This window comes from Mrakia frigida, assembly GCF_051309035.1.
Source record: "Mrakia frigida strain ATCC 22029 unplaced genomic scaffold BDY24scaffold_9, whole genome shotgun sequence".
Lineage (NCBI taxonomy): Eukaryota > Fungi > Basidiomycota > Tremellomycetes > Cystofilobasidiales > Mrakiaceae > Mrakia > Mrakia frigida.
The window spans coordinates 191,958-216,026 of NW_027481272.1; the positions used below are offsets into that span (position 1 = coordinate 191,958).

General features: G+C 54.9%; 9 protein-coding genes across 9 annotated transcripts; 5 read left to right on the top strand and 4 right to left on the bottom strand.

Moving 5' to 3' along the window:
* Positions 1–124: 124 nt before the first annotated feature.
* On the top strand, positions 125–3,174 carry BDY24DRAFT_413706 (uncharacterized protein; the record flags this gene model as incomplete). The annotated part of the gene is made up of 5 exons (XM_076643211.1): positions 125–198; positions 282–574; positions 661–836; positions 966–1,651; positions 3,123–3,174. The coding sequence occupies 5 exons, from the start codon at positions 125–127 to the stop codon at positions 3,172–3,174; spliced, it is 1,281 nt and encodes a 426-aa protein (XP_076498179.1).
* Positions 3,138–6,803, top strand: BDY24DRAFT_383436 (uncharacterized protein). Its single transcript, XM_076639665.1, has 4 exons — positions 3,138–3,322; positions 3,438–3,896; positions 4,032–5,580; positions 5,718–6,803. Exons 1-4 carry the CDS (start codon positions 3,256–3,258, stop codon positions 6,592–6,594), a joined length of 2,952 nt encoding a protein of 983 aa, XP_076498180.1. The 5' UTR covers positions 3,138–3,255; the 3' UTR covers positions 6,595–6,803.
* Positions 6,748–8,485, top strand: BDY24DRAFT_383437 (uncharacterized protein). Its single transcript, XM_076639666.1, has 2 exons — positions 6,748–6,899; positions 6,998–8,485. Exons 1-2 carry the CDS (start codon positions 6,791–6,793, stop codon positions 8,206–8,208), a joined length of 1,320 nt encoding a protein of 439 aa, XP_076498181.1. The 5' UTR covers positions 6,748–6,790; the 3' UTR covers positions 8,209–8,485.
* A 105-nt stretch (positions 8,486–8,590) lies between these two features.
* Positions 8,591–11,476, bottom strand: BDY24DRAFT_280521 (uncharacterized protein). The gene is made up of 9 exons (XM_076636971.1): positions 11,448–11,476; positions 11,076–11,371; positions 10,880–10,993; positions 10,695–10,805; positions 10,514–10,623; positions 10,357–10,432; positions 10,185–10,277; positions 8,828–10,102; positions 8,591–8,746 (listed from the first exon to the last, which is right to left on the bottom strand). The coding sequence occupies exons 2-9, from the start codon at positions 11,271–11,273 to the stop codon at positions 8,642–8,644; spliced, it is 2,082 nt and encodes a 693-aa protein (XP_076498182.1). The 5' UTR covers positions 11,274–11,371; positions 11,448–11,476; the 3' UTR covers positions 8,591–8,641.
* A 418-nt stretch (positions 11,477–11,894) lies between these two features.
* Positions 11,895–13,040, top strand: BDY24DRAFT_383440 (uncharacterized protein). Its single transcript, XM_076639667.1, has 2 exons — positions 11,895–12,233; positions 12,330–13,040. Exons 1-2 carry the CDS (start codon positions 12,137–12,139, stop codon positions 13,007–13,009), a joined length of 777 nt encoding a protein of 258 aa, XP_076498183.1. The 5' UTR covers positions 11,895–12,136; the 3' UTR covers positions 13,010–13,040.
* A 202-nt stretch (positions 13,041–13,242) lies between these two features.
* Positions 13,243–15,513, bottom strand: BDY24DRAFT_433906 (uncharacterized protein; the record flags this gene model as incomplete). Its single annotated transcript, XM_076644134.1, has 10 exons — positions 14,983–15,513; positions 14,849–14,918; positions 14,699–14,764; positions 14,573–14,620; positions 14,349–14,496; positions 14,219–14,247; positions 14,062–14,138; positions 13,826–13,977; positions 13,642–13,751; positions 13,243–13,571 (listed from the first exon to the last, which is right to left on the bottom strand). Coding segments are annotated over exons 1-10 (1,347 nt in total), but the record flags the coding sequence as incomplete, so codon positions are not given.
* Position 15,514: 1 nt separating this feature from the next.
* Positions 15,515–16,565, top strand: BDY24DRAFT_439985 (uncharacterized protein; the record flags this gene model as incomplete). Its single annotated transcript, XM_076644485.1, has 2 exons — positions 15,515–15,750; positions 16,097–16,565. The coding sequence occupies exons 1-2, from the start codon at positions 15,608–15,610 to the stop codon at positions 16,563–16,565; spliced, it is 612 nt and encodes a 203-aa protein (XP_076498185.1). The 5' UTR covers positions 15,515–15,607.
* Positions 16,566–16,774: 209 nt separating this feature from the next.
* BDY24DRAFT_383447 (uncharacterized protein) lies at positions 16,775–20,164 on the bottom strand. Its single transcript, XM_076639668.1, has 12 exons — positions 19,641–20,164; positions 19,506–19,550; positions 19,363–19,420; positions 19,284–19,296; positions 18,926–19,216; positions 18,747–18,850; positions 18,515–18,649; positions 17,642–18,423; positions 17,462–17,541; positions 17,352–17,378; positions 17,225–17,281; positions 16,775–17,138 (listed from the first exon to the last, which is right to left on the bottom strand). The coding sequence occupies exons 1-12, from the start codon at positions 20,121–20,123 to the stop codon at positions 16,916–16,918; spliced, it is 2,298 nt and encodes a 765-aa protein (XP_076498186.1). The 5' UTR covers positions 20,124–20,164; the 3' UTR covers positions 16,775–16,915.
* Positions 20,165–21,480: 1,316 nt separating this feature from the next.
* Positions 21,481–24,069, bottom strand: BDY24DRAFT_369353 (DEAD/DEAH box helicase; the record flags this gene model as incomplete). The annotated part of the gene is made up of 5 exons (XM_076638058.1): positions 21,481–21,653; positions 21,735–22,764; positions 23,083–23,439; positions 23,542–23,900; positions 23,979–24,069. 5 exons carry the CDS (start codon positions 24,067–24,069, stop codon positions 21,481–21,483), a joined length of 2,010 nt encoding a protein of 669 aa, XP_076498187.1.

Sequence of the window (24,069 nt, forward strand, 5' to 3'; positions counted from 1 at the left end):
AGAGAGCGAGAAACGAAAGGTTTTCACTTACTTCTTTCTTGAAGGGGGAAAGAGAAGGAAAGAAGGAGGAGGGCGAGGAGATGGTCGTCGGAAACCAAACCGCAAGACGGGTTCTGCAAACGTCATGAGCCTGCTTAAAAAGTTGATCTTCAACGTCGACCTCGCGAAAACCATCAACAAAGCTCGCTTCTATGAGATGTTGATCTACAGAGGTAAGTCTCTTGCAGCTCTTCTTCCTTCTCGAGGATCTGAGTCTGAGCCCTTCTCCGATTTCTCAACAGTCTCATGAACCTCCCTCCTCCTCCTTCTTCTTCTTTCTCCTCCTCCTCCACCTCTCGACCTTCCCACTCTACAAGGCTCAAGCAACAGCTCTTAGCATGTCTTGATCTCATTCAACCCATCGTCGATTCCATCGCTGCTCCTCCTCCCAGAAGCAGGCAGAGCAAAATCGTCCACCCTCCTCCTCCTCCTCGTTGGATCGAGCTCAACGCAACTCTCGAAAAGCTCGACAAGAGCATAGCGAGCTTGAAGGAGGGCGAATGGGAGAAGCTAGGGATCGTCGTACCCATCCTAGGTTAGTTCATCGACCCTTCTCTTGTTTGGAAAGAGTTCTGAAGCTGACATTCTCTTCCTCGTCCTCCCTTCTCGTTCAACATGAAGCTCAACTTTCCCTCCAGCTCTCTTATCTCCTCGCCCCTTCGACCTCCTCCCCTCGCTACCAGCTCCTCAGATCGAAGGAATACACTCGGAGTCTTCCTAGGGACCAGGCTAAAGCGCTCTTGGCTCTACTGAAGCGTCAGTCGTCTCCAGGATGGGCTGAAAAGTCGATGGAAGAGGTGAGCTTTCCCTCCCCTCCTTCATCTCGCCTCGACGCGTCTCGATCGTTCCTCCTTTCTTCCCAGCAGACATTTCATGCTAAACTCACTTCCCGCTCTCTTCTCCTGTATCCTTTCCGCCTCAACCAGACCTATATCCTCTCTCCCTCCCTCCTCTCCCTTCACCCTCTCGACGCGTCGCTCCATCACCTCCTCCTCCTCCACGTCCCCAGTCCCGTCACTTCGTCCTCGTCACCAGAACCAATAGAACGAACCATTCATTTTCCAATCTCTCTCGCCTCACCGAAACACTGGATCCTCCTTCCTCCTCGAGCATTGGAGAAACGACTCGCTCAGTTCGAACCGTGGATTCAGCCCAACGTCGCGTCGCCCTCTTCCTCGGTGTCTTCCAGCTGGTCTCTGCTACTCCTGGATTCGGTAACTCGTCTTGTAATAGGTCCACTTCCCATTATCTCAATCCCCAAACCCACTTCCTCGAACACGAACTGGAACTCCAATCGCACGACGCGTCCCTCCCGCAAACCGTCAACCCAAACCCAGTTCCATCGCTCCCTCTCTAGCTCATCCTCCTCTTCGTCTTCCTCTTCATCTTCCGAAGAATCCCTCCTCCTCTCCTCCTCCTCCTCCACCACCTCCTCTTCTTCTTCCCTCCGAATCCAACCTCCCACCGCTCCCTCCCTCCAAACCTACTCCCTCCACCTCCTCCACGCCCTCCTCCCTTCCCTCCTCAGACTCACGTCCATCCACCTCCCAGTTCCCTTGGAAATCTACCCGATCGAGATTTTACTGGCGTTGGGAAGGCTGGAGAGAGTCTCGTTCGCGACGGGCGATCAAGGGGTAATACGAGGAGGTTTGAGGACCACGTCAGGAAGGAGGGAAAGCAACGGGGTGAGGAGTTTAGTGGATGTTTGTGTGGTGAAAGTTTTGGAGGAGGGGGTGAGGGTTGGGGATTTGGTTGGGTGGGAGGAGGGGGAGGGGGAGGAAGGGGGGTTGGGAGGGTGGTTGGGGGAAAGTGGGTTGAGGGAGAGGTTCTGGTGCGTTTCGAGATGAGCTGAGCTGAGTTGAGAGCGTGAAGGGAGGGGGGAAAGATAGGATCAAGGAAGAGGGGATGGGCGAGGGAGTAACGGGCGGGGAGGGGAGTAGATAGATAACGGGACGCGTCCGTCCGCTTTCGGTCGACGCGTTTTTTTTTTTTTTTTTTTTTCATTGCTCGGATCAAAAGCCACGTTTTTGCTTCCTTTCTCTTCGTTCGGTTGTTTCTGGAAGAAAAAGAAGAAGAGCCTATTCTTTGTTCCGAGGCCGAACATCGAAATCGAAGAGAGAGAGAGAGAGAGAGAGAGAGAGAGATGTCTCGTCCAAGACGACGACGACTCCCAACCTTCCCTCTCCTCGCTTCTTTGCTCCCTTGCTCTTTTCGCTTCCGGGACTCATCCACCGACCGCCCCCTGTGTTTTACACGTCGCCCTCGCCTGTTCTAATATATATCCAAAAGTCCTTCTCACGTCTTCCCACCCAAAGGCGCTCCAAAATCACCTAAACAGGAACGCAACGCGTCGCGAGGTCCCCCTCCGGAGCCAGAAAATTCCAAACAGGACACCTGCCCACATGTTTCTTCTTTTTTTTGCTTGCTGGGGAAAGAGTGAGAGGAAGTTCAGCTAGTGAGCTCACCGAGATCGGAGGAATGGAGAGGGCAATCTCGACCTCCGAGTCAATCGACGGATGCAGTAGTCTAGCAGAGTCAAAGAAGAAGGGAAGGAAGAATTCGAAAGATCAAGAGGTTTTGGAGAAGGAGCTGGTCATCGCATCGAAATCTGAAACCGGTTGTTTGTTTTCACTTGCTTCTGGGGAGGGACCGGATCGTCCTTGAGCCTTCGTGTGTTGTTTCCCCTTTGATGGGCGCCGCCGCGCGACGCACCCTCGTTTTCCTTCTCTCCCTGCCTCTTTACGTTCTCTTCCTCGGACATCTGAGTTCTATACGATTCTCCGATCAAGTAACGACAAGCTTCAAGTAAAAGATTCCAGGCGGCCTTGAAGCTTGGAGGAGGGTCAAAAGTAGAAAAGGGTGATGGCCGGAATTCGACCTGAGGTCTCCAACTCTATCTCCTCTCTCGCTGAGACATGGGATTGCTTATGGCCCTCGCTGCCTCTCATGAGGGCCTCGGTTTCTGGCCACTCCCTCCCTCTTTCTTTCAAACCATCACCCCCCCGAGATCTATACGAGGCCAGTCAACAAGGAATCAAGGAAATCCTTTCGACTCGTTCTCCTTCGTCTCGTTTTTCGTTCAGCCCTCGGTCGACCTCACCCTCCTCCTCCTCCTCCGCCGCCTGCCCTTCCTAGAACTCGTAGAGTCGTCAGCCCTTCCCCTTCCTCCTCCTCCTTCCTCCTCCTCGCCTTTGCTTCGACTCCTTCCTTCGCCCAATGTCTACCAAGAAACGAGGCCTCTTCTCTAGGAAACCTGCTGCTCCTCCTTCGCCCGTCGCTCCTCGTGAGCTCAACCTTCCTCCCTCCTTCTCCTCTCGTCCCTTCCCTTTGACCTCCCCACCCGCATGCTGACTCTGCCCTTTTCTCCGACAACTCCGCTCTCCTTCATTCTCCCCCAGCTCCTTCCTCCTCCGCTTCAGCCTCAGCTTCCTGGCCTACGTCCCCTTCTCCTCCTCTGCCCTCGGATTCCCAAGGCATCTTCCCTCCTCGTTCAAACTCGTCCGGTTGGAACTCAGCAGGAGCTCTGGGAGATCACAACGGAGTTACCGAGGATGGAAGGAAGGTCTCGTTCGAAGGAGGTTCGTCGAGGATCAATCGATCTGCTAGTCAGAAGAGCGATCTCTCTACAGCAGGAGCAGGAGAGTCCAAATCTAGTCACCATGGAGGAGGGATGAGGAGTTTCTTTGGAAGGAGTTCAAAGAGGAGTACGCTTCCTGCTCAACCCAGAGAGGTTTCGTCCGGGATTCCAGTGCCTGTGAAGAGTGGAGGAGGGGCGATGCCGAGGAGTCAGAGCTCGGGAGTCTTGTCGTCGAACGGGAGGAGAGGGGAGCAGGAGCAGGAGGAGGAGAGTCGTCGTCGTGAGTTTCTCGTTTTTTTTTTTTTTTCTTTCCTCTCTCTCTGCCTTCGACTCCCTACTCTCATTTTTTTTCTTTTTCCTTCACTTTCTCACCCGATTCCCTCTCTCTCTTTCTTTCTTCTTAATCTTTTTGCAGAAGCCTCCCTTCGTTCCCCAGCCTCTCACAACACCCAACTCTCCTACTCCTCTCCCTCCCTCAACTTCACTCCCGCCTCGCCCACCCACCCTCGGATCCGAGCTCACCACGAAGAACAAGCTCGTCTCGCAGCAGCAGCCGCTCAAGGTCAACTGTCCACCTCCTCGGCTTCCTCCTTCTCTACACCAGCTCGATCTCCTCTCTCCCCAGGATCGACTCCCCTGCCCTTCTCACCCGCGTCGTCGCACTTCTCTCAAGCGCTCGCTCCGTACAGCAACAGCAACGACGATGGAGGATCCCTTCGATCTCGCTCGGACGGAGGACCCACACCCGGATCGACACCTACTTCGTCGAGGAGAACTCCCCTCCCTTCGTCGCCTCTTCCCGAACTCTTCACCACCGCTCCCCTTCAACAACCCTTCACTCCTCGCTCCCCTCTCTACGGAAACACGCTTCCTTCCCAACCCTCCACCCTCTCCCCTCCCTTCCGAATCAGAGTCTTCATCGACCATCCTACAACCGAACCCCTCTACATCACCGTCAACCCCGGATCCGAAACGCTTCGGTCGTTGAAGCACAAGATCCTCAAGGTCGATAACGACCGGTTCGTTCAGTTCCGACAGGCTCGTCGACCACCCGTGGAAACCAAATGGGACATCCATCCCACTCTCGACGAGGACGAAGGACGAGCTGGACAAGCAGGAGACCGGTCGTTCGATTTCGATCGAAGGGTTCAACTCTTCCGCGTCTCTGTCGACTGGCTCGTCGTTTCCAAAACCAAAAGGAACTTCGAAAAGACCCGAACCTTCCAATCCGTTCTATCCTCTCAACCCTCCACCCCGATCCTCACCTCCAACGAGGACGAACTCCTACCCTTGGTCAATCTCTTCCCGGCGACGCCAGCGAGCGCGGCGGCGAGGCTGAAAGGGTTGATTGAGATTGTGGTGAGGATCGTTCCGGCGGAGAGGGAGAGCGTACCGGTGTTGGTTAGCTTTAGTGATATGCCGGATCAGCCGGTGGTGGTGGACGTGGAGAAGGGGTGGAGGGTGTGTGAGGTGAAGGAGGCGATTGGGAAGGCGAGGGGGTTGGCGGTGAGGATTGTGGGCGGGGGGAGGAGTTTGTTGGAAGGGGAGGATTTCTTTTTGTTCAAGGTGGGTAGGAGGAAAAATAAAAAACCTCTTCTTGTTTTCTCTCTTTTCGTGGCTCTTGGGGGTTTCTCGTTCTTCGAAGACGAGGAGGAACTCGAAAGTCGAACGAACGCGCTGACTCGTCCTCTCCCTCTCCTCCCTTTTTTTTCTTCCTCGCTCGTCTTCGCGTTGTTTTCAGGCCGCCCAACCTCGTCACACCTCTACTCCTCTCCCTTACGACATCGACCACTTCGAAGGACTCGCTCCCGAGACGCTCTTCGACGACGAGGATCAAGAGTTCTCGACCCACCCTTTCGTCGTCGAGGCCGGGTTGGGTTTGTCCGAGAGGTTGTTGAGGAGGGTCGAGCTGGTTGCGTTCTTGATCGCCGATATGGAGGAGGATTTCAGGGATGGATTGAGGAGTGAGTTTCTCCTTTTTCGTTCCGAGTTTGAGCTCCTGGAGCGGAGAGTTCGAGAGCGAGATTCGACGCGTCGAGTTCGTTGCCTCGTCTTCCTTTCGCTGACTCCTGCTTGTTCTCTCTCTCTTCCTCCTCCTCAGTGAAAACCCACCCCGTCGACACCCTTCGAGTTGGAAACGACTACTCCAACAACGGGATCTCCCCAGCCGCCGCCATCATGAACAAGGCTCGACACGCCTCTCCAGGCCGAGGAGGAGATCCAGATCGATCTTCGTCTCGAGGAAGCAACAACAGTTCCGTCACTTCGGGAGGAGGGAAACAGCCCACTCGGGATCCTCGAGACAACGGGAACGGAGATCGCAACGGAAGCGGGAGTCAGCGTCAGCACCACCAACGAGATCCTCGAGACCATCGAGATCCTCGAGATCAACAGCGGGAGTACCATCAGCAGCAGCAACGATCTTCTCCCACCACTCGATCTCCCAACGGTCTTCCCTCCCCTCCTTTCTCGTCGGGGGGATCCTCGTCGGAGCGGCACCACTCTCACCAGCAGCAACAACCTTCCTACTCGTCTTCGTCGTCGTCATCGAGGAACCCTCAGCAGCAGCACCCAAACTACCCGTCCCCTCAGCAGTACCAGCAACAGCAGCAGCAACAGGCCACCTCCTACGAGCGACAGTTTCGTCAGCACCAGCAGCAGCAACGACAAGCCGCCGAGATCTCTCCTCCCATCACTCCCTCCGGATCCCTTCACCAGGTCGCCACGCCTCGAAACGTCCCTCAAGCCAACGGATCCTACACTCCTCCCACTTCCTTCTCACCTACCACTTCTCCTATCGGTTCCCCAAACAGGAACTTCGGCTCCTCTTCCTCCGAACCCGGTCCTCCCTCCCCGTCGTCGTACAAAACCGCTCTCGCCAACGCAGAGGATTGGGTCTCCCCTCGACTCGCTTCCAACCTCGCTTCTCACCAACGAAGCTCGGAACTCGACCCTTTGGAGCACTCGTCTACGCTTGATGGCTTGGAGGATGTGCTGAAGAGCTACGAGGGAGGAAGCTCGGCGGGAAGTTTGGGGTTGTCGGATGCGGGAGGGATCGATGGGTTGAAGCAGATGTTGGAGAAGGCGAGGAGTGGGTCGGTGGAGGAGGAGAGGAAGCAGGAGGTTTTGGATGTGCAGTTGGCTGGGGAGGAAGGAGAGGAGAGGCAGGTGGAGATGGAGAGGAGGCAAGAGGAGAGGGAGGAGGAGGAGAGGGATTGTGTGGACCCGCATTGGACGAGGTCGCCTGGAGGTGGATTGAGTTTGGGAGCTGTTGTTGAGGAGGGTGAGTCTCTTTCTTTCTCAGTTTTCGGTTCTAGTTCGATCCTCGAAGCGGTGCTGACTGCTCTCCCTCTCTCTCCCTCCCGTCTCGACGCGTCTCAGACGAACCTCAGAGCCCCGCCTCGAGCACCTTCGGAGCCAAGCTCAAGCACAACCACTCTCGAACCTCCTCTTCGTCCTCCGGTACCTCCCCTCTCCTCCTCGTCCACATCCGAAAACCCTACGCTGGACCTTTCACGGACACCACCTCCTTCACCAGCGACGACATCTCCCCGACTTCCTGCCCCATCCCTCTCCCTCCCGTCGACACGCCTCGAAACCTCTCCAACGCGTCCGACTACTCCCAAACCTCCTTCTCGACCACTCCCGAATCCCCAGCTCGAGTCTCCAACCCTCGATCCTCCCTCCCCAACGGAAACGAGATCGACCGATCAGGCTCTCCCATCGGATCCGAACGAACGGTCGTCCCCTCCCACCTTTCGACTCGAAACCTCTCTTCCGCCTCCTCCGATGATGGTCGATCTACCCTTCAACCTTCCTCCCCAGCAGTCGAACAGCGCTTCCGATTCGCCTCCATCGAAGCCTCCTCGGTCCCTCCTCGAACGAGCTCCCCGACGAGAATCAAGTACGCCCACTCGATGGCCGCCAACAGGAGAGGATCAACCAACCGAAAAGGATCCTACGTCGTCCGAGAAGGAGTCGCTACGGGGTACCCTCTTCGTTCGGCTCTCAAGGGAGGAAAGGCGAAAGCGAAAGCTGCTCGACCCTTCCCCAGCGCTGTCAGGAGGATCTCGTCGAAGGACGTTGGGATGAACGGAAGGAACACTTCTCTCACTGGGAACGGAGGACGAAACTCGATCCTCCTCGGAAACAACTCCCCGACCAAACGAAACTCCTTCCTCGCCAACTCGGGTCGATTCCCCTCCAACACCTACACCGGCTCGTCCTCCTCCCTTCGAACGTCCATCTCCTCCTCCGCTGGAACCACCTCTCCCAGAAGGAACTCTTCCCTTCTCAAGATGAACGGAATCAACGGTCATGCGATCAAGAGGAAACCTTCTCCTCAGCAAAACGGAACCGTCGACCTCGCTTCCCTCCCTCCCTCTCCCGCTCAAAGCCCTCCTTCTCTGGAATCCGAGGACGGGAGGTCCTTCAGTCGAGTAGGGAGCATGTGCGCAGAAGGGTACGCAGTGATCGGAGGAGCGATGTTCTCGGTGACGTTGAGGCCCATGGACGAGAAGGGTGCGATGGTGATGGGGACGAGGGAGTTCAAGGCCGCTGGGCCGTTGTTCAAGTTGGCGAGTGCTCATTAGGTTCTGTTTGTTTAGTAGTGGATAATACCCTTTCTCCTCTTCGTTCTCACTTCTCTTCTGCTTTCTTCTTCTACGGACGCTGGGTCTTCGTTCTCTCTCTCTCTCTCTCTCTCTCTCCTCTCGTTCTTCACTGTCGCTCCGTCTCGAATCTACACACTCGTTTAGCTGCTCCGATTGACTATCTATATTCCCCTGATCTCTCTTCGTCTATCTATTCATCTCGCATGTAACCGTTTCCTTCTTGATCTGCCCTATTTATTGACCTCTGTTCACTCCTCTCTCGACCTTCTTGAGAAACGAGAAAGTCGTTTGCTTCTGCTCTCGTCAGAGCGAAGGTAGCAGCAGATTGTCAGGTCATCAATCATCAGGCGTAGCGTAAGGCGTGTGAAGCTCGTAAATCGTGTGAAAATATGAATGTAAGGAAAGAGAGAGTCTACGTGAATAGCTTTGAGACCTGATGAGCCGCGTCGTACGAAAGGAAGAGAAGGCCGAAGACGACGCTTGCTCCTGCGATGAAGAAGATGTGAGGGAGGGCACTCTAAAGTTGAGAAGCATTTCCACGAGTTAAAAAGAGGGTCAGTTGTGTTTGAAGCGAGTGCGATAGGATAGACAAACTGACCTCGACCGGCTCGACGCGTCGTCTCGTCCCTCCTCTCGAAACCTGCCGAATCGTCGCCATATCCTGGTCCACCTCTTCTCCTCGACCACGCAGGACTATCTCTCCATCTCGAGCCAGTCCCAAGAAACCTGCTGGTCGAAGCGTTCCTGAGCTTGAGATCCGTCGGACGGCGGTCGGACGAGGTTTGAAGATCGAAGGGACGGGAGCTCGTTTGGGACGAGATGGGGAGCGGGAGGGTGATGGAGTACGATCTGAGGGGGTGGATTCGAGGAGTTGACGACTTGGACGGATGGTGATGGTGATGGAATCGAGTTGTTGATCGCCGAGGGGAGGAGACGATGGCGACGAGCTAGAACGTCCTTCCTTCTCCACGCGAACGGACTCCTCTCTTCCTTCGTTTAGCCTCCTCTCCTCCCGCTCTTCTTCGTCTCTCCTTTTAGCCTCCTCCCACTCCCTAATGATCTCCTTCATATTCTCCCTCTCGACGTCCAGCAACTCCCTCTCCTTTGCCCATCCCTCCCTCGTCACCTCCCACTTCTTCTCCTTCTCTTCCAACTCCACGATCCTCCCTACGGCCGTTCCGATCGAGGAGAGAACTCCCGAATGTTCAACCTCGAGAGATTCGAGCCGAAGGGCGAAAGTTTCGTTCTGGACGAGGACGAGCTGGGAGTTGTCGCTGAGGGTTTCAAGTTGTCGACGAAGGGTTTCGAGGAGGGAGAGCTCTTCTTCTCGAGGGGTAGTTGACCGTGGGGAGGAGGGAGATGGGCTATACTTGACGGGGTTGTGATTGTCTTCGTCGTCTTCGTCCGAGGAGGAAGTCCGGTGTTGAGAGGTGGGTTCGGGTGTCGATGGTCGACCAAAAAACGCGTCCGTCCTCCCTGCTCTTCCCTCTGGACGAGACCTCCCTTCTTCCTCCAGCAGAAGCTCATCGTCTGCATCCTCAAAGAGCTCCACGACATCCTCCTCGTCGCCTCTTCGTCCCGCTCTCCGGCCAACAGTTGAAACGCTGCTCGAATCGTCGTCGTCGTCCCCAGGGTCGTCTTCCTCGTCTTGACGCTGCTGAAGTCCATCGAGACGAGTCCGTAGCTCCTCGAGCTCTGATCGAAGTGCATCCTGGTCCGAGAGACGAAGTTCGGTGAGTTGGAGGCGAGACGCGTTCTCTCCAAGAGCGTGTTGGGTTTCGGAGACGCGGTGCTGGAGGGAGTGGAGCTCTTCGGGAGAGGCCTTGGCTTTGGAAGGGTAGTTTGGATGGACCTCCGAGGTAAAGATGGGATTCTGAAGAAAGATAGCAGGAGAAAGGGAGATGTCAGGACGCGTGAGAAGAAAGAGAGACGGACGGTCATCACCACAGACCCACCATTCCTCCTCCGAGCGTTTCCTGAACCTCGTTCATGGCGGTCTGAAGGACCTGCAAATCGGCAGCGGCTTCTCTACTCTTTTGAAGCTCGAGCTGGAACGCAGGGAGAGATACGAAACCGCGTGTCAGCATCTTCTCATGCGACTGAAAGATTCGAGCAAAAAGCATTCACCTGCAGCTGTCTCGTCAAATCGTTCACACTCGGACCCTTGGCAAGTCTCCTATTCTGGTTGTAGACCCGAAGTTCTCTGTGAAAGACGGCAAGGGCGAAAATTCAGTCAGATGCGAGCTCAACGAGAGAGCTAGAGCGGAAGAACGACGCGACTAACCTTTGCGACAGCTCAACGTCCTCCTGACCAAACACACAATAAACTTTGGTGACGACCTTGTGGTGAGCGATCTTGGTCTGATCGTCCGATGATATGTCGATGCCGAATTGCTGCAGACGAGGAGGAATGGTCAACCAAGCCTCGTCCCTTACTTCGCTCTCGTCCTCGTTCGTCTGCTCACAACTTGATCTCCCGACTGTAGCTGATAAGGATCACTCTCTACTCCCTCCGCTGAAAGACGCTCCCCGTTGACGAAGGTACCGTTCGAGGACTTCGTATCTCGGATGAACATCTAGAAAGGGAAGAGGGGGGTCAGCTTCGACCTCCTCGAGAAACAGCTGTTGGTCAAACAAAGTGAAGACTCACACCACCATTGGACTGCCAGACGTCTGCATGAGCACGACTGAAAACCTTCGTATCGAAGTAGGCGTTTCCCTGCTCTGGGGAAGTTTTCGCAGAGGTTCCTCGTCCAATCTTGATCTGTTGTGGGTCGAACGAAAACACGCCGGTCAGCAACGTCTTCCTGCTGCCCCTTTGTCCTCGGAAAATCGAAGGTACTGACTCTGTTGCCATCTGGAGGTAGGTAAATAGTTCGAGGGCCAATCGAGTCAACGCTCGTAGGGTAGAGGTGGAGAGAAGGAAGGCGACCGGGCCAAGCAGGAGACAAGGGAAGAGACGCTGCTGCTACCGCTGCTGAAGGACCCCTTTGTTGAGAGGTCAGGACACCGACAGGCGGCGGTGGATAGCGTCGAGAGCTCATCTCTGAAGCTGGTGTCGAGGAAGAACGAGTGAAGATCGTCTTGAGGGAAGAAGGAAGGGAGGACGAGGAGGTGAAGGGTCGGACTTGGATGGGTTGGGCTGTAGGGAGAGCGAAGTAGAGAAAGCGAAGATTCAGATTCTAGAACGACAAGGGAGAGAAATGAGGATAGCTCACTGTGGTGATCAATTGCCTGCTAGTAATAGACTGGATGGGTGCTAGAGGGAAGAAGGGAAGAGCGACATGGCTCGAGCTCAACTCCTCTCTTGACGGCAGCCTCCTGCTAACAGAGCCCTTTCGGCCTCCACGAGCTTCCTATTTCGTAGATTTCCATCAGAAGAGCAAGGGAGGCTGTAAGCGTGTAGAAATTCCGTACTCCTTCCTGGTTTGAAGGAGGGAGAGCCGAGAAAGGAAGGAGGTCAAAAGTGTGAGCTCGGACGTCTCCCAAGCTCCATTCCTTCTCGAGACTCTTGCCCTGCCCCCAGAATCAGCAGTATGATTCTGCACAGTGAAAGGATTGGGTTTGGGTGATTTTGGTCAGTGCCGAGGCTGATGGTCGTCGAGGAAGACACAAAAAAATACTCGTCGAGAGCTTCACCTTTTGCCTTCCTCCTTTCGACCATCACGACCTCCTCCTCCCAGCGCATGGCTCTTTCTGCTTCTCTCCTCCCCGAACGCTCTCCTCCCTTCCCTCGGATGTCCTTTACGAGATCCTCGCTCTCGTTCTCTCGGATACCAGCGACCATCGTCGAGTCTCCATCCTTCGAACTTGTCGAGCTCTTCATCAGGCAGCGGGAGTCCATCTCTACAGATCCGTCTACGCCAAATCCCTTACAAGCTGGAAACTCCTCTTCGGAAGAGAAGGGATGGGGCTTCTTACGGAGGAGGGAGGGAGGGATGTCGGGAAGTATGTGAAGGAACTGAGGCTGGGAGCAAGGCTGGCCGACTTCGACGACAGACGATGTGAGCTTGATGAACTCGCTTTCCTTCTGTCGCTTCTCTTCCGAACGATCCACACCTAGCTGACTCGAGGGAATCATCTATATCATATTTCTCCAGACACTCCCTTCCCAATCGGAACTCTCTCCCTCCCCAACTGCTCAACCGTCCTCATTGAACAGTCCCTCATCGACGCTCATCGTCCAGGCCTGTTCCGCCCTATCTTCACTCAGCTTCGACCAACAACCCTCACCTTTCCAGCACCAGGATACTTTTCCTACGATCCTTTCATCCTTCCTCACGTCGTCAAATCCACGCTCCCAAACCAAATCGGACTCCCCTACCAAGCCTGGCCCTCCCTTCGCGTCCTCCATCTCGACGGAACCCTCCTTCGAGCTGCCAACCCTCACTACCATAGCAACGGCTTCGATCTTACTCGACCGAACATCCCCATCCTCTCGACTTGGACTGTTCTAACGGTAGTCTTCTCCTCAAGGGGATCGGAGGAAACGTCTTCTTCTTCCTCAAGGGCTGGTGCGGATCTTTGGGAGTCTCTCGCCGGAGGTTTCCACCCTCCTGGCGAGGGTGCTTTTGCTGGATGGGGGAGGGTGGAGCTGAGGGTAGAGAAGTCGATCGAAGACATGTTCAGAGAGATGTACGAGGCGCAGGAGAGGTCGCTGAGCTCGGGTTCGAAGAGGATGAGGTCGAAGGAGGAGAGGAAGTTGCTTTTGTCGATTGTTTTCGTAGGAGAGGATGGTGAGGAGAGGAGATTGATCGAGAAGGGACAGCAATACGGATAGCGATCCTATGGCTTCGGATCGTGACTACTCAAAAACCGACGACGAGAGCTCCATCCTGTTCTCATCTCGGACTGTACGTCGTGACGCCGGATCTCTTTCCATCTCCATGCTTCATCAAGCGAACTAGATCATGCGCATTCGGAAAGAGTGTGGAAGGGAAGAACGAAAGACGTCCATTTATTGTCGCGTCGCGTCGCGTCCCTCCTCCCCCTCAACTGCCCTGCCCTCCCTCCCCACCTCTTCGCCTCCACTCTCCCTCCCAATCTCCGTCCATAAACCCCTTCAACCTCTCTCTCATCCCATCTTCGCTTATCTCCCTCATCACAGCCCTCCCATCCTCTCTTCCTTTCACGAAACCCTTCAACTCCGTCGTCGACGTATCCTTCACGGCCTTCAGCAACGCCGGGTAGTCCAAACGAGGGATATTGTAGACTGCTGGCGTAGAGGAAAGAGACAGAGGAGCGTGTTGAGTGGCTAGACCGTCAGTCGAGGAGCCGTTGAAGGGGGAGGGGAGGTGGGAAGGAGAGAATGGATTGACGAAGGGGACGTTGAGACAGAGGGCCTAGATGGGATGAGAGACGAAGTCAGTTTGAGATCTTAGGGACTAAGCGGCGGCAGAGGGTAGGATGAACTTCGTAAGGAGTAGGCGAATGAAGAGGGAAACCGATTCCAAGAAGGACGCGTGAGAACGAGAGTTCTCGTCGAAACTCGTTGGGACTGAGGGTTCCGAGACTTTGGATACCTATACGGAGTTGAGAGAGAATATGGAGTCAGCTCGGGTAGGTCGAAGGCTGGGAAAGAGAAGAGGGAACGAACCCTCAGGCAAAACATGTTTCCCGTTGGTGTCGTCCCTCGCGACAGAAACGATCTCCATCCCAGTATCCGAAGCTAGTCGTTCGTACCATTCCGGTTCGATGGATCGCATACCGAAGTAAAAGTTCGAGTAGAGTTTCGAGAGGATGAAGATCCTGTACGGTGAGAAAGTGGAAGTCAGTTCGTCGAGTTACGACGCGTCGACGCGAGATCAAGGGAGGGAAAGAGATGAGACTTACCTGTTCCTACGTTGATCCCAAGGAACCAAGGGTGTTCGGGTACATGTTTTCTCGAGGTTGAGTCCGAGATGGTAGCTCTGACCGGGGAAGTTGAAAAAGAGAAGAAGTCAGCTCTCGGGAAGGCCGGAAAAGAAGTGCAAGCAAGGCGAGGATTCACCTCATCAGGACGAGGAAGAGCTGTGAGCACTGTGAAATGAAAGCCCCAAAGAGTAGATGCATTCAGCGCTCGTTCGAAGAGAAGAATCCGATCAGACATCGCGTCGAAGAGGATTCGGGCTTCGACTCACTCCATTTCGAACCCAACGGCAGTTCTTCCTTCCCAAAGTAGCTGAACCCGAAGATCTTCCAGGGAGGAATCCCATCTGGGTTATCTACCGATTGGAGGCAGCCTTGCTTGTCTTCGTGACATTTATCAACCTCGTTGTTGAAGTTCGACTGGAGAGGAGGAAAAGACGCGTCGAGATCAGCCCTTCCCTCTCTCGGTCTCGCCACCTTCGAAATTGGAGCTCACAGATCGCATAATCACAGATTTGGTGATATTCGAGAAGGTGCGATACATCTTTAGAACCCAAGCGACAAACGAGAACGATGTCAGCGGTCGAGTGAGAAGCGAGCTGGAAAGGCAGAAAGGACAAACCCGAACCGCTTCCTCCATCGTCGAAACTTGGATAAGAGAGTAGCCGGCATCCCAGAGGCCTCGTTTCTTGATCCCGTCAAACGCATCTTATCAGCTCGAGGTCCAAAGGAAAGAAGAACGAGAGGAAGACGAGACGCGAATCGAGCTCACAACTCCTCCTGCAAAAACGATCTCTCCGGGATAAACCTTCTCCGGCTCTACCGTCACCTTGAAGTCGGAGCTGCGAAGGAATGATGATGAGCTGGGAGAAAACGAGAAAAAAGGACGAAGAAGGTGGAACGGACTGAAGGGCGATGACCACCTTCAATTCTTCCTCTCTACACCCACTCTCACCTCCCAATCCCTCAGCAAGACATCTCACTACTCTTCGTACCGTACTCCTAGACTGCGAGATCCATTCGTGACCTTCGGCTGGTTTGAGGGGAGGGATGAATCCATCGAGAGCGAGCTCGAGCTCAGGGAGACGAGGCCGCGAATTCGAGGAGGATGAGGAGGGGGAGATTGAGGACCAAGCAAGAAGAGGCGACGCAATATTGAAGACGAAGAGCTCAAGAAGTAGGATGAGAGTGAAGAGGATGTAGAACTTTGCTCTTGTGCTAGCCATCAGTTGAGGGTGGAGAGTCGGTGTTGGAGGGAAGTGAAAGCTCGAAGCCTGTCACTCGTTCAAGCTGAGCAAAGCGATGAGCTCAGAGGAAGCTTCGACGTCCCCGGTTTTCGCTTTATCTGGAACTAGAGCCAGGGTGAGGTAAACAAGTCCGTGGGAAAATATTGAGGCTGTTGGCAGGAAGGAGGAGGAGAAGTGAGTCAGAACTCCGAGGCAGTTGAGGTCAACTTTCGACTCACTTCCCTCCCTTCCCTCCTCTTTCCCTCCAAACCGTCAGCATCTCTTTTTACCCCTCCACCTCTCCCATGACTCCTCCCATCACTCTCCTCTCTCTCCCGGACGACGTTCTTCACGCAATCCTCTCTAACCTCCTCCTCTCCCCCGTCGCTCCTCAACTAGCTTCCTTCCTTCGAACAACTTCATCGGACTCCCTCTCCTCTACCGAGTCGTCGATCTCACTGGATGCAACCAACTCAAGATGAACGTAGTATGGGAGATGTGCTTTAGGGGAGATGAATTGTTCTCGGAGACCGATGGACGGCAGAGATGTAGCAGGAGAAGGGAAGGTCGAACGGTGAGGAGGACGGTCGAGGGAGCTTGGGTTCGAGAGTTGATTCTGTGGGACAAGGAGCTCCTACGAAGATCGAAGTGAGAAAATCTACCTCACTACACCTTGTGCTTATCACTCTCACCGCCACTGACTTACTTTCACGTTCCCCTTGCCTGCACAAGTTGGCCCGTCCTTCTTCGTCGGAACGCTGTCTCTCCCCAACTGCTCCACTCTCACCTTACAGCCTACGTATATCTACTTCATTCGAGAAGGCAGCATCCCATCCATCTTCGAACAACTGCCCATCCAGCATCTTCGTCTCGTACGCTCTCCGACCGATGAGACTGAAGGTGCTGGTGGAGCGGAGCTGTCGACGCGCTTTTTGGGACTTCCTGGGTCTCAAGTCGCCTCCTTGGCCTACCCTTCAATCCGTCGAGCTCGTCTACGTTCTCTTCTACGAGGAAATCGGAACTTGTCCCCACTGGCCTCGTCTCGACGCGAAGGGTCTCGCATTCCGAACTTGTCCCTTGCGCAACCTTGTCGTTCACCTGGACGCTCTTCGATCCAAGACACACCCTCGCTCTACCGCAACCTCTTCAAATCTTCCGAGGGATCCTACCCCGATCGAGAGGCGAGTAGGGATCGAGATCGAGATGAGCATGCGAAGGGAGAGGGAGGAGAGGAACGGAACGGGGTTGAACGCGTTGGAGTAGCGGTTGAGTCCTTTGGTGGTGTTCGTTGATCTTCCCGACTGTCGAAAAGGGCGAGTCGAGTCCGTTGCCATTGAGCTGACTCTGCGCTCGTTTTGCGTAGTTTCGGGGGGGCTGGGGGCGAAGGGATGAAAGAACAGGACGCGTGAGGAAGAGGAAGAGTCGCCGCGTCGTCGTTGAGGTTTCGAACGAAAGAAGGGATCAAAGAGAGGTATGTGTCTGAGTACATCTATACAGTCAACCAAAACGAGTGCAATAAATAGAAAACAGATACGCCCTGATAGATATATAAATATGCGAAAACGAAACCCAAACCCTCCTCTCAACGTCTCTAAAAGAACTCCTCCTCCTCCTCAACCCGACCAATCCATCGTCCCTCTCTTCAACGCCCAATCCCTGGCGTACTCAATCAACACCCCGGCGAACCCAATCATCTTCTCCTTCTCCCCGAGGGTAGTTTTCGCGAAGGCTTGCCCGTTCGATGCGATTTTGGAAGCGAGGACGTCGTTGTCTCGAAGGAAGGCGAGCAGCGAAGGGAGGTTGGCGAAGGAAGGATGGACGGGGATGTAGTGGACCCTGTAAGGAAGAAGAGGGAACGAAGAAGAGGAGGACGGGTGAGTCGATGGGAGGAAGAGAGGAGAGAGAGAGAGGGAGAGACGAACCAAGGGACGGCTTGTTGCTGCCAGCTCTGTTCCAGGGTTGAGGCGTAGAAGACGAGGCTAGCGAAAAGCGAAGGAGATGGAGTCAGCTCGTTGTCATCAAGCAGAAATAGTAAGAGTAATTATGTACCTTCCTGCGAGCATGATAGCGGTGGGACTGAAGGGCGGAGGAGCGGAAACGATGAGACGCGTGTCAGTCCGAGACGCGAAGACACGAGAAGCGAAGGGAAAGCGACTCACTCTTCTCCCTCGAGCACGAAGACATACTTGTCCGATCCTAGGAGGAACTCAGCGTCGTCGTCGACCTCGACGTCGCGGATCTGCGAGAGGTCGGAGAAAAAGGTCGGTCAGCTTCGACGCGACTCCACTCCCTCCGTCGTCGTTCGCCCTCCCGAAGATCAAAAACGAAATCGGGCTCACCAGCTCAGGACACCCTTCCTCCAAGGCTCCACACTCAACGTCCTCCCCAAACTCCAACTTCGCATCCACAATCCTCTCCTCCGTCCACTTCTTCATCTCAAAAGGCTCCCCTTCCTCGACCAGTCTGTCGCCCTCCTCCAACTTTGTCTTCATCACCGGTGGGAAGTTAAGCGGTAACGGCGTCTTGTGGAGGAGCAAGAGTCGATAGATGGTGGAGAGAGTAGCGTTGGCGGGCGAGAAGTAAGAGATTTCACCGTCCGTTCCCAAGGGTCGACCGTCCGATCCGTCGTCGATGGAAACGAGCCCTTGGGCTGCCCTCTTCTCGGCGACGGTCTCGAGAACAACTTCTCCTTCATCCTCGTCCCCGTCCGTTGTCGTCGTCGTCGACCTCCCAGCAGCCCGTCCGCTCCCCTCCTCCCCTTCCTCCTCCAACCCCTCCGCAAAGTTCCCATCCACCCCTTCCAGCATCTCTCCCGCTCCAAAGATACTCTTCACCAACCCTTTCAGCGGCGAAGGGAACTTCGGGGCTTTCCCTCTCCAAACGACTCCCTTCGCCCCCGACTTCTCGACCCAAGGAACGACGCGCGGCGGGGAGTGAGGTTGAGGAGCGAGGATGTTGGGAAGGAGGACTTCGGAGCCCAAGGAAGTTTTGGAAAAGGTTAGACGAGGGACGGGGTAGGGGTCTCGAGTTGGCGGAGGGGAGGCGAGGTGGGGATTCAGGTTCATGAGGGAGGGGAAGAGGCAAGGGGAGTAGGCGAGAGGGGAGAGGATGATGGAGGGGGCTGAAGTTCGAAGAAGACGAGGGAAAGGAACGGAGGTTAGTTAGTTCGGTGAGTGGTAGGATATCAAAGATGAGACGGGAGTGGGACGTACGTGCTGGAACGGAACTGGCAGCTCGAAGAGATTCCTCCTCCTGCCGAGAGTGCTTCTTTCGCAGAGGAGTGAAGTCCTCGCAGGTCTGATGCCAGGTGAAGAGAGGCCAGGTATCTCCATCACTAGGATCCTCGACTATCGTTCAGAGACCACGAAGTAAGAGTCAGAGGTCGAGGTTCGTCCGAGAGGGCGAGGAGACGCGGGAAGGGAGAAGAAGAGAAGATTGACTCACAGAATCCGAGTCTAGACCTGTCGTAGGCCGTTTCAGCGTACATGTACGGAATCAGATGAGGAGGCACGTCCAGATCTAAATTGATGGTCACTCTCAGATCAGGGCTGATCGAAAGAAAGGAGAAGGAGAGGTCAGCTTCTGAAGAGGCAAGATCCGTTTGAGCTCAACCCTGAACTCACATCAATCCTCCCGAGACCTTACTCTCCAACGTCTGCAGCTTCCCCACTATCTTCTCTGCCTTCTCCCTCTCGTTCGACTTGACTCCCCAAGGGAACTCTGCCGATACCTTTCCTCCGTCAACGACGAGGACCATCCTCCCTCCTCCTCCGATCGGCGACGTGAAGTTGGACGCTTCGAGGTTGGTTTGACGGGTTCGAAGGGTTGAGCCGAGGATGCAGTGGTACATCTGCACCGGTAAGGGAGAGAGGAGCGGAGAGAGGGAAGAGGTGCTGGGTCGGAGAAGGGAGAAGCTGTTAAAAGAAGAAGGAAGGTGAGCGTGAGCTCGGAACGGATGCGGCTGAGAGCGAGGGGTCGTACAGTTTGTCGAAGTCTGTAGAGGCCAAAGAACCCAATCAGTAGGTCGTTCGAGTAAGTTGGTGGTAGAGAGGACGCTCACTTTTAGGTGGGGGACGTCTCAGGAAGTTGTTCTTGTACGTTGCAAAGGATTCTCTGAGCTTTTAAAGAAAAAGAGGGAAGGAAGGAAAAAGGTGAGCTCTCGCGTCCCTTCCTTCTCGTCCTTCCTGTCTTAACTCGACTCACATTCTTGGGCTGCAGCATCAGCTTATCCTTCCACTCCTTCTCAGCCTGCAAGAGAGAACAAAAAAAAGTGTTTAAAAGTCAGCTTCCGTCCTCCCTCGAATCCTCCTCTCCCTCCCGCTTCAGCGAGAGACTCACACGAGTGATGACCTCGTACAGCGGATGCCTCCCGTCCTTCGCGGTCCCATCGATCTCCAAGGTACCACTCTTGTAGTTCCAGTTGTGCCGAGCAGTCTCAAACTCCATAGTCTCAACCTCCTCGATCAAAACATCCTCGTAACTTCCTCCTCTCCCTCCTCCTCCAGCTCCCAGCCCAACCTCCCCGGCGAACCCTCCTCCGCCTCTGAACTTGACAGCTCCAAACACACACAGTCCCAGTAGGATCACCAGTCCTTTCCAGATCGATCGAGAGCCCTGTAGTCGTCTTAGAGCGGAAAGGAGCAAGACAGGAATCCGACGAGTGCGAGCTTTGGCTGAGCTTCCTCCTTCCCCTTCGCCGTGGTTGTGATGCGAGGAGAGCGAAGGATTGGAAGGTTTTCGGTTGTGCGGTGGACGGGAAGGGCGGGAGGACTTGGAGGAGAGGGATTTGTGAGTCGGAAGGAGGGGCGTGGAGGCGAACATCCCGAGAGTGAGCGTTTGGGAGGAAGGAGGGAAGGGAAGGCCGTTTTGAAGGTTCGAGCTGAAGGTGAGACGCGTTTCTCACTTTCTAGTAAGCTTTCTGGAGTTGTATAAGGAAGACAAAAAGCTCCGCTTGGTTTGTGCTTGTAATGGAACCGAACGGTGTTCAAACGACGGGGGGTAAAGTAAAGAGAGGTGAGAGGTGTAGACTATTAGCAGAGAGAAAGAGAGCTGCCTCCGTTCCAATCTCGCCCGGTCGTCGATAAGTTCTTGTTTGGTTGAAGAAACGAGAGCTATCTATGAGAGCTGAAGTCCCTCGAAGACAGAAGCTGTTCAAACGACAGTCAAACGTACAGCCAATTAACCGCCTCCTCAAACGCGTCTCGTCTTATCGACTGAACGGAGACGCGATTGATCGCACTAGTCTTGGGGGCGAGAAGAGGACGCGTCGTCGAGCTCATCACTTCCTTTCCCGTTCTTCCTTCTCCCCCTCGTTTCAGGCTTAATCTCTATGCAGTATTCAGCTCGTACTTGGCTGTATAGATGTACTCAGAGATGCCTCTCTCTCTCTCTCTCTTCTTTTCTTTCTCCTCTGACGTTCAATCAACGCCGACCGACGACGTTTCTCGTTTCCAGGAGAGCTGCCGAAAGATCTGGGAAGGTATCTAAGTAGACCTTCGAACGCTAGCGGGAAGGAACGTATCCGAACAGCTTCGCGCGAGCTTGAACTTGACGAGAGCTGAACGAACTCGAAGAGGAACCGAAGGTCGAAACCTCGACGCGTCCTCCTCTCTTTCCCTCTCCTCTCCTCTCCTCTCCTCTTCTCCGAACCCAAAAACCAACCGCTTCGAGACATGCATGAGATCGTGTAAGATAGAGATAGAGAGAGGGGTGGGGAGTGGGGGTGTGTGCGATTGGTTTCCGAGAAGAAAAACAAGAAAAATGCAAGAGCGTAACAAACACAAAGAGCGAAGAAAAGAGGAAAAAAAAAAAAGGAAGAGGAGAGACGAACGTCAAGGCACGCGTTCTGAAAGTGGTAGGAATACAACGAGTTGAAAGGCTAGGGTTTCCCAAAAGAAGAGATAGGGACCTTAGACGAGGAGGAGGGAGGATTGCAAGAGAGAGAGCGAGAAAGGGAGAAGAGATGCGAGCGAGCGAGCGAGCGGTTCTAGTTTAGTCTAGTCGAAAGCGAGTCTAAAAACGAACTGAGGGCGAGCGAAAAAGCAAACGAACAAAGCGAAAGTCAAGAAACCGAAAACCCAAGAAGAGAGAGAGAGAGAAGAGAAACTAGGCTAGGCTAGCTAGACTTCAAACGACGAGAGAGCGAAACGAACGACGCGTCGAGGTCGTCGTCTCCGTCCTACCACCTTCCTCCTCCTCCTCCTCCTCCCCTTCCTCCTCCTCCACCGTAAGACCCTCCCCCTCCTCCTCCTCGTCCTCCACCCCCGTACGACCCTCCTCCTCCCCCGTACGACCCTCCTCCTCCTCCTCCTCCCCTACCCCCGTACGACGACCCTCCTCGTCCTCCTCCTCCTAGATGCGAAAAAAAAGGAGCGAAGGTGTCAGCGATCTGACCACGAAAAGCGAAGAACAGAACAGAAAAAAAACACTCACTGTAAGCCCCTCCTCCTCCCCCGCTTCCGAGCCCAATCTTGGACAAGAACGAGTCCCCGAAATGAGGTCTCTCCTGCAGTCCAAAGCTCTCGGACCCCATGTCCTGAACTCCCCTGATGATCTCCTCGTTCGACGTCCCCAAGATCTTGCCCTTCTGCGCCAGATGACCGAGGTACGACCCGAGCACGTCGTTCAACGTCTCCGGCGACAGTTTCGACTGCAGATCCCTCACGGCTGGACCGATCGCTTGGAAACTCGACAGGCATTCGGCAGAGTGTTCCGAAGCGAGTTTGTGCGTCTCGGCCTCGAGTTGAGCGGTCGAGAGGGACTTGACGCCGAAGGTGTTCAAAGCTCGAGCAGGGAACCCTCCTTCGAACGAGTTGAGAACCATGTCCCCTCGACCTTCGGCTCCTCCTCGTCCTGTTCGACCGACTCGATGGGTGTACTGCTCGGCCGTTCCAGAGTTTCCGATCTGGATGACTCGAGTGGTTCCGGGGTAGTCGACTCCTCGAGCTGAAACGTCCGAGGTGACGAGGATGGAGGAGCCGCCTTTGTCCTTCCTGAACTGATCCGAGGTTCGGAACCGTTTCGCCTGCTCGAGCTTCGAGTGGATTTCGTAGACATTGGTTGCCGCTCGAGCTGGGAAGGTAGGTCTCGTGTGACGGAGGATGGTGTAGAACAGCTGGGTGAGCTTGGTGGTGGGAGCGAAGACGATGATCTTGGATTTCCCCTTGTGGACGAGTTGGTCGTGAACGACGAGTCGAAGGATGTGAGGGATCAGTTGGGAGTCGTCCTGGAGGACGGTGACGTTCTGGTCGATCCTCGCGACGGTTTGGTTGGCTCCTTTCGGGACGACGTCGAGGAAGAGGGAGGACGGTTTGAGCGTTCGTTGAGCGACTTTTTGGATGGCTGGGGAGACGGTGGCGGAGAAGAGGAAGGTTTGACGAGTGGGAGGGAGTTGGGAGACGATGTCGGCGAGATCACGCTCGAAACCCATGTCGAGGACGGTATCGGCTTCGTCGAGGATGAGCTGGAGCGTTCGGGAAGAAGAGGGAGAGAAAGAGGAGGGGTCAGTAAAGAGTAAAGAGAGGTTTTTCGAAGAGAGGGAGGAGACGTTGGTCGAGAAGAAGCGAGGAGGTGAGGAGGGTAGATCAGACAAAGACAAATGGGTATCCGCAAGTGCGAGACGACCCGAAGATCGTTCACGGCTTAGAGAGGTAAAGCGTAGTCTGAAACATCATTTCGAGAGTGAGGGCAAGCTCGTTCGAGCAAAGGGTGCCGAGGGGAGACGAGGAGGAAAGGTGAAGACGCGTCGAGAGCTCGACTCAAGAATTAAAAGAACACTCACAGTCTCCAACCCAGCCATCGCGTTCGAAACACTCGCCACGCTCTGGAGCATATCCTTCAGTCGTCCCGGCGTAGCCACCACGAAATCCTTCCTCCCGTTGTCCCACTTCCTGAGAGACTCCCTCTTCGAGTCTCCTCCGACGAAGAGGTGGACTCCAAAGTTGCCCGGGTGAGCGGACGTGAGGAGCTTGGCCTCGTTGACGATCTGAACGGCGAGTTCTCGAGTAGGAGTGATGACGAGGGTTCCACAGGTCGAGTGAGCGTAGTTGGAGGGATCCCTGGATTCGGCGAGGTGGCGAAGACGGGATTCGAGAGCTGGAGTGAGGAAGGCGAGGGTTTTACCGGTTCCGGTTCGAGCCTGGTGAGTTAAAAAAAGTTACACGGAAACGAAGAGAGAGTAGAGTCAGCTCTCTCTATGCTACTGAAGCGATATAAAGAGAGGGCTGAATTGAAAGCTGACCTTGACCAAAAGATCCCTCCTCCCTTGCTCTCCAGGACCGTTCCCCTCCGCCCTCCCAGCCAACCCAGGGAGCAAGCTCAACACTCTGTCCTGAACGGTACTCATGTTGACGAACTTGAAAGGAGCGACTGTGAGAGCCTTGAGGGTGTTTGGGTGGATCTTGCCCTCGAGGTTGGCGAACGGAGTCGAAGGGTTGACCTCCTCGGTGAGCTCCTCAGCGACGTACGCTGGATCGCGCTCCTCCTCGTCGTCGTCCTCCTGCTGCTGCTGTCGGTATTGACGAGGAGGGAGGGTGGAAGTGAAGGATCGAGTGGAGGAGGAGAGGAGAGTTGAAGTGGATGCGAAGGGAGAGGAGAGGACTGGGAGGGAAGGGAAGGGAAGGGAGGTCAGCTCGTTCGTTCAAAAGTTTTGGAACGAGAAGAGGGAAAGAAACGAACGACGAGGAGAAGCGACGACGACGATGGCTGAACGAGAGAGGGCGAGTCTCGAGGCTGGACGAGCCACACGAGAAGAGAGGGAACGAAGCAT

Excerpts from the sequence above, each read along its gene's own strand:
- BDY24DRAFT_383436 (XM_076639665.1), top strand. The coding sequence starts at position 3,256 with ATGTCTACCAAGAAACGAGGCCTCTTCTCTAGGAAACCTGCTGCTCCT. Across the intron at positions 3,323-3,437 it reads TCCTTCGCCCGTCGCTCCTC|CTCCTTCCTCCTCCGCTTCA; the intron begins GTGAGCTCAACC and ends ATTCTCCCCCAG. Across the intron at positions 3,897-4,031 it reads GGAGGAGGAGAGTCGTCGTC|AAGCCTCCCTTCGTTCCCCA; the intron begins GTGAGTTTCTCG and ends ATCTTTTTGCAG.
- BDY24DRAFT_383437 (XM_076639666.1), top strand. The coding sequence starts at position 6,791 with ATGGAGAGGAGGCAAGAGGAGAGGGAGGAGGAGGAGAGGGATTGTGTG. Across the intron at positions 6,900-6,997 it reads GGGAGCTGTTGTTGAGGAGG|ACGAACCTCAGAGCCCCGCC; the intron begins GTGAGTCTCTTT and ends GACGCGTCTCAG.
- BDY24DRAFT_280521 (XM_076636971.1), bottom strand. The coding sequence starts at position 11,273 with ATGAGCTCTCGACGCTATCCACCGCCGCCTGTCGGTGTCCTGACCTCT. Across the intron at positions 10,806-10,879 it reads TCTGGCAGTCCAATGGTGGT|ATGTTCATCCGAGATACGAA; the intron begins GTGAGTCTTCAC and ends TTCCCTTTCTAG. Across the intron at positions 8,747-8,827 it reads GACGCGTCGAGCCGGTCGAG|AGTGCCCTCCCTCACATCTT; the intron begins GTCAGTTTGTCT and ends TCTCAACTTTAG.
- BDY24DRAFT_383440 (XM_076639667.1), top strand. The coding sequence starts at position 12,137 with ATGGGGCTTCTTACGGAGGAGGGAGGGAGGGATGTCGGGAAGTATGTG. Across the intron at positions 12,234-12,329 it reads CGACTTCGACGACAGACGAT|ACACTCCCTTCCCAATCGGA; the intron begins GTGAGCTTGATG and ends ATATTTCTCCAG.
- BDY24DRAFT_383447 (XM_076639668.1), bottom strand. The coding sequence starts at position 20,123 with ATGTTCGCCTCCACGCCCCTCCTTCCGACTCACAAATCCCTCTCCTCC. Across the intron at positions 18,424-18,514 it reads TGCCAGTTCCGTTCCAGCAC|CCCCCTCCATCATCCTCTCC; the intron begins GTACGTCCCACT and ends TTCGAACTTCAG. Across the intron at positions 17,139-17,224 it reads CAGCAACAAGCCGTCCCTTG|GGTCCACTACATCCCCGTCC; the intron begins GTTCGTCTCTCC and ends TCTTCCTTACAG.